At 45.5% G+C, this 6403-nt stretch overlaps 1 protein-coding gene across 1 annotated transcript in view; it reads right to left on the bottom strand.

Annotated features, from left to right (window-relative positions):
* Positions 1–1117: 1117 nt before the first annotated feature.
* The window catches only part of UXT (ubiquitously expressed prefoldin like chaperone), a 7305-nt gene continuing 2019 nt past the window's right edge, over positions 1118–6403 (bottom strand). Inside the window, exons 5-7 of the mRNA XM_006772129.2 lie at positions 6174–6281; positions 1415–1478; positions 1118–1209 (exon numbers count right to left, since the gene is read on the bottom strand). Of these exons, the coding sequence (XP_006772192.1) occupies positions 1156–1209; positions 1415–1478; positions 6174–6281 (226 nt within the window). The 3' untranslated portion in view covers positions 1118–1155. The remainder of the gene's footprint in view (positions 1210–1414; positions 1479–6173; positions 6282–6403) is intronic.

The raw sequence follows: 6403 nt of genomic DNA, 5'->3' as shown, positions 1-6403 counted from the left end.
CGCTGATTGGCCATGCGCCATAATTGACCGCAGCGTCCAGGGTCGGGGAGGCGGGCTCTGCTCCACAGGGCGATGACGTGATTGGCCCAAGGGGAACTGATGGCGGGGTTCAAGAAGGCGTGCTCAGCCCCCTCGGCGTTGCACGTTGATTGGCTCAAGAAAGACTGATCAGTGGGTAACTGACAAGGCTCTGGGGGCGCCTGCCTCGCACAGATTGGCCTAGACGGGGTTGATGGAAGACTTCTGAGGATTGGGGTGCGTGGGCTCTGCTTGCTGCTGATTGGAGGATGAGGGCTCCTAGACAGCTGCCAAAACACGACAGGGCGGTGCTGCCCTGCTTGCCGCTCAGCGGAAGCAGGACTTATATGGAAGTGGGCGTAGCAGCCGGCAGTAAAGGGGTCGGGCCAGAGCTCTGCCTAGGCGGGCAGGGTAACTCTATAGTGATTGGCTACAAAAGACAAATTTAGACCGAAGCAGAGGCAGAAGGGCAGGACAGCTGCCAGACAAGTGAAGGAGCAGAGTGGTGGAAACTAAATGCCGAGGAGGGCAGGGTCGAGCTGCAGCCAGAGCTATAAAGGGGTTGAACTTGGCTCTGTATTTCTTAGAAGCTGGACAAAACATAGACTAAGGGCAGGAGCAGGGAGGGCGGGATCTGGCTCTGTGCCCACTGGTGGAAACTGAACTATTTAGAAGCAGTAGTGAGGCCAATTTAGGCCGAGCGGGGCATGGTTGTAATTTAAGGTTCCTGAGGAATGATTAGGATGTGGGAGAGGGGTAAACCTTAGGGCCAGGAGTTAAAGCCAATTGCCCTGGGGACAAACCTCCACCTTGAATTGGCCCATTCGCTATCGTAATTAAAAGAGTAGTGCCCAAGATTAAAAAAAAAAAAGGGTCAGGTGGGGGCCCAGGTTGCCAAGACAACGGAAGAGGGGACAGAGCAGTAAGTCTAGTAGCAAATGCTGCCAGGTAACAGGCTGCAGGCAGGACTTCAGGGGTGCTTTAAAGATGACACACAGACTGGATCTCTGGGCCTCCTAGTAACTCTGTGCTTTAGACACAGAGCACCTTAGCAAACAGTAGAGGTTAGGGGGAAAATGAAGGACCGTGTGACTCAAAAAGGCATTCAGGCTCTTTAATGTCTGGAGAGGGGGGAAGTCAATGATGAGTCTCCTCCGGGATATTCTGCAGGCCCTGCAGCTCTCTAAGCCCCTGAAAAAGAGGACAGAAGAGATTGAACAGAGGCCCCACCCCAGGCTTGCTCTGACCTCCCCTCCCTCAGAGCCACCCTGGCTCCAGCTTGGCTCCGTTTAGAGGGGAACAGATGGGCCTTCCAGTCCCTGGCTCTCTCCCTTCCTCAGGTCACCACCCTAAATGCATTTGGAGACAGTCTGGGAGTGGGGTGAGCTGCTCTCACCTCTAGCAACATGTGGATATGGGCTTTGATATTCATTGAGTCCTTGGTGAGGCTGTCGCTGAGCCTGGAGAAAAGAAACAAGAAAGGGCGAAGTGGGCCCCATGATCAGAGGATGAGGCTTCCTCCTCATTCCAAGAGCTACCTATGTCCTGGACGACTTCCCACAGCAGGTGGTAGGACACCCACTATCTGACCTGCTCCTATGCAGAGATGCCTGGCCATCATCTGAGCTGCACTATCTCAAAGAATTAGTGAATTACTGAATCCCTACTCACGCCAGGTGTATTAGGTACTGGGGAGACAGCAGAAAGCACAACAAACAAAAACTTCGGCCTCATGAAGCTCAAATTCTCATTGAGAGGGACAAATCATGGAGTAAAATACGAAGTATGTCAGATGGTTCTACGTATGATGAAAAAATTAGACAATAAGAGAAGAAGGAGTATAGGACTGGGGGCTGCAATTCTAATCAGAGTGCTCAGGGATGGTCTCACTGAGAAGCATTTAAGTACAGACTTAAAATGAAGAAGTGAATCATCTGGATAGATGGAGGATGGATGTTATAGACACAAGGGGCAGAAAATGCAAAAGCACCAAGGTGGGGGTGTACCTGGCATATCTGAGGCACAACAGAGACAGTGTGGCTGGAGAATAAGTGAAGGCGGATTGCAGGCGGTGAGGTCAGAGAGCAGGAGGCAGATATGTAAAACCTACAAGGTCATGGTTAAGGACTCCGGCTTTTATTGTAAGTGGGATGTGATCATGGCAGGGATGTGAACTGAATAGGGTTTTAGAGGGTCCATCTGGCTGCTCTATGGGGAATTGACTGGGGATAAGCAGAGCTGGTATAGAAGCAGGAAGCCCAGTGAGGAAGCTACTGCAATAGTCCATGTGAGACATGGACTCAGGCCACAGTAGTAGCAGTTGAGGTGATGAGAAATAATTGGATTTGGGATATACTAGTATTTTGAAGGTAGAGTCAACAGGATTTACCAAAGGGTTAGATGTTGGGTGTCACAGAGAGTACTCAAGAAAGGCCTAAGCAACTGGGAAGCTAGAGTTGCCTGAAACCAATTTGGCCCTGGAATGTTCGAGTTACACAAACCAGTGCATTCCTTCGATAAGCCAACTGGGATCATTTTCACTCCAAAGAATCCTCAATGACAAAGGGTCATGGGAGGCCTTTCTGAAGAATGTAGAATGAGTAAGAGTTAAACAGTACGAAGGTCTTTTCCACAAAGAAGACCAGACGGCAGGAAAGAGCTTTTTGAGGAGCAGTCAGGTAAGAGTATTAGAAAATTAAGTGAATGATGGAAGAAAACTGGGTCCAAGAAGAAGTAAGGGGCTAGATCATGCTGGATCTTGATGTCATGATAAGGAATGTGGACTTCATTGTGCTGAGCTATCTGTAAATGCAGGAGTCAGTTTTAGGGAAATGAAATACTGTAAGAAAGTAGAAGGCAACAACACAGGATGATAAATTAGAAAAAAAATAGTATAAACCTGTTTACATATCAATGTCTCCCAAATGTATATATTCAGTCCATACCTCTCTCCCGAACTCCAGCCTTGGGAGTTTTAACTACATCTTAAAAATTCAACCTTGCCGAAAACCGGTTTGGCTCAGTGGATAGAGCGTCGGCCTGCGGACTGAAGGGTCCTGGGTTCGATTCCGGTCAAGGGCATGTACCTGGGTTGCGGGCACATCTCCAGTAGATGTGCAGGAGGCAGCTGATCGATGTTTCTCTCTCATCGATGTTTCTAACTCTCTATCTCTCTCCCTTCCTCTCTGTAAAAAATCAATAAAATATATTTAAAAAAATCAACCTTAATGTTTAACAAGCAGCTCACACTTAACAGATCCTAGATTGAACTCCTGATCTTCTCTAATTCTACTCCTCGCCCCTGTCTTCTCCATCTCAGATAATGGCAACTCCATCCCTCCAGTTTTTCTTTCTTTTATCCTTCCAATTTTTCAGCCCCAAACCTGAACTGCTCTTTCACTCACACACCACATCCAATCCAGCATTCTATTTAAAATATTAACTACAATTTTTCTTATCTGCATTCCATGCTGTTCTCTGAAGAATGGTTTGTGACACACTACATCATATACATGTTTTCGTCTGTATCCCCTGACTAGAATGTAAACTGTGTAAGATTTGGCAGAGATTTGGTCTGCTTTGTTCCCTGCTGTATTCCCAGGAACCAAGACAGTGTGTAGCACATAGTAAGCACCCAATGAATATTGAAGGAATAAGTGAATGACTACTTTACTCAAAGGAATGTGAAATCCTCAAATGATGGTTGAGTCCATGCTTATGGACAAGAAATAAATAGAGGGTGTTGTTGCCAGAAAGCAAGAATGCTTCCAAGAAAATCTAGGGTAGTGATCAAAGAATAGAGGAATGAAATTGATCAGCTTGATCCCTTGATCAGATACAATTTGAACATCAAAGAAAAGAATTACTTAATGGTATAAGCTTAATCTATGAAAGGCTAGGAGTTCAACACTTAGAAAAAAATAAAAGTCGTCAAATGCTAGTTGTAACACAAAAGGGATATGTTGAATTTATTGCTACTGATTTAATATGTAAGGCAGTATTACTAGTCATATGGTTATTCTGCTCCTTCTATAATGACATGTCTGTTTATGGGTGTGAATGTGTACTCTCGTGTGTAATCAGGAAAGAATACACAAAGAGACCTGATCCTCCCACTCCCCAAACAAAAAAATATACTAAGAACAGGAGGGACTGATAGGACATTTTTACTACATAAAATAACCTGAAAGAAAGTTGAAAGTTTGCCATAAGAAACCACGCATTTTAAAGAGAGCAAGCTACACAGACTCAAATCTTCATCTTCTAGAAAGAATAAACTTCTAGGGGTTCCCACTAATTATAATTAATAGAGATTCAACTAGATTTCTCATCACAATAATAGGCCACACCAATATATCAAAAAGACCAGACAAGGGGGCAGGCACTGACAACTTAAAGACATCAAGTCTCATAAAATTAAAATCTATTTGAAAGGCTCATAAATCCTGTGACATAGCAAGGAGAGCTTTGTTATAAAAAATGCTCTTGGTCTAAATGACCACCAGTTCAGAATTGCGTTGGCCTGTGAGAGCAGGCCCCTCAAGTAAACTGTTCACCAACTGGCCTGATCACGAAGATTTAGAAATCTCAGCAGGTCTGAGGCTCTATTTGGTCTAACACTGAGACCCTGGAAAGGTTTGAAAAGAGATGTACTGAAACCCTAAGGGAGGCAACTCTGGAAGAAATGAATGTAGGAATAAAGATAAATATAACCCAGAAGGCATTTTAGATGAGCGATATTCACTTTAGTGGGTGTTAATCTAAGTATATTCCTCAGGGTCCCCTCACTCACTCCACCTGAGCCATGCTCACCTCTCCTGGCAATTCCTCTAACACAGTAGGCACACCGGTCCCCTTGCTAGGAATGTTCTTCCCTGGACAGCCCCCTACCTTCTTCACTCAACCAAGTGACTCAAATGTCACTTCCTCTGGGAGGCTTTCCTTAGCTACATTTCAAACCTCTCATCCACATTCCCAATTCCCCTTCCCTGCACAAAACCTTAAAAGAAACCAGAGCCCATACTTTCTTCCCACATTACCTCCCCATCACTACCAACAGAGACCTGCTTCAATCCCCACTTTAACCTGTTACCAGCATTCACTTTTAGATTCATTCAACAAACACAGATTGCCTACCATATGCTATGTACTATTCTAGTTCACTTAGGGCATAGACAAAATATGTACCTTTATCGTATAAACCTTATATCCCAATGGGAGGAGGCAATGAACATTAGAAAGAAGTAAATTTCACAGTAAACATTAGGGGGTCATAAGTATCAGGGAGAAAGAAAAAAGTAGAGCGAGGGAAGGGAATCAGGAGTGCCAGGGGCTGCAATTTTAAAGTCAGGTTACAGAAGACCTCTTTGAGGAAGTGACATTTAAGCAAGACTCACACTGAGTAAGGAGGAAGGGAGCCAGTCCTTCCTCCCTTCCCCAAATTGCAGGCACCTGGGAAGCAGTACTGCAGGCAGAGAGAACAGCCACTGCCATCACCCTGAGGAAGGATCATTGTGGGGTTTTTTATATATTTTATTGATTTCTTACAGAGAGGAAGGGAGAGGGATAGAGAGTTAGAAACATCGATGAGAGAGAAACATCGATCAGCCGCCTCCTGCACATCTACCAATGGGGATGTGCCCGCAACCCAGGCACATGGCCCCGACTGGAATCGAACCCGGGACCCCTCAGTCCGCAGGCCGATGCTCTACCCACCGAGCCAAACCGGTTTCGGCAATAAATAAATAATCTTAAAAATATTATCAGGAGGTGAAGTCAGAGGTAACTTGTTTTAGCAATTTATAGGCTGACTCCACGGATCTGGTCAAAATTGTGCTTATGTATAACAATATAGGTCTTCTAGAATGTAAGCCTTCGAGAAGCCCTCTGTCTTGTTCACTGCTGCCTCCCCACCATCAAGCACAGACTCTGCCATACAGCAGATGCCCAATACATGTTTGCGTGAATGAAAAATACAATTTGAGTGCTTAATATGTGCTACATCTGGGACTGAGCTTTGCATCCCCCCTTTCTTCAGCCTTACCCCTGAGGAGGAGGGGAGATGGGTCCCTAAGTGTCCCAGGAAGCCATGGGGAAAAGGAGAGGTGTTGCAAATGGTGGTGTTCTTAGACACTATCCTCCTGGAATAGACTTACTCTGTGAGGAGATTGCTCTTACGATCAATAAACTTGAGAGCTTCTGCCAGTGTCAACTCCAGGAAAAAACCATATCCAAGGGCCACATAGATCCGTGAGGTGTCTGAGCTAAGGAAACAGTAGTTAGAGGAAGTGGGGCAAATTCTTACCCCTGTTTAGCATACCATACCGTTTATTTAAGTCTTTTTTATTCCCCTCCCCTCCTTCCCTTCCCCAAATTAGCTCTGGGC

Source organism: Myotis davidii, unplaced genomic scaffold (genome assembly GCF_000327345.1).
Source record: "Myotis davidii unplaced genomic scaffold, ASM32734v1 scaffold2786, whole genome shotgun sequence".
Classification (NCBI taxonomy): domain Eukaryota; kingdom Metazoa; phylum Chordata; class Mammalia; order Chiroptera; family Vespertilionidae; genus Myotis; species Myotis davidii.
This window is presented reverse-complemented; position numbering and strand designations above follow the sequence as displayed.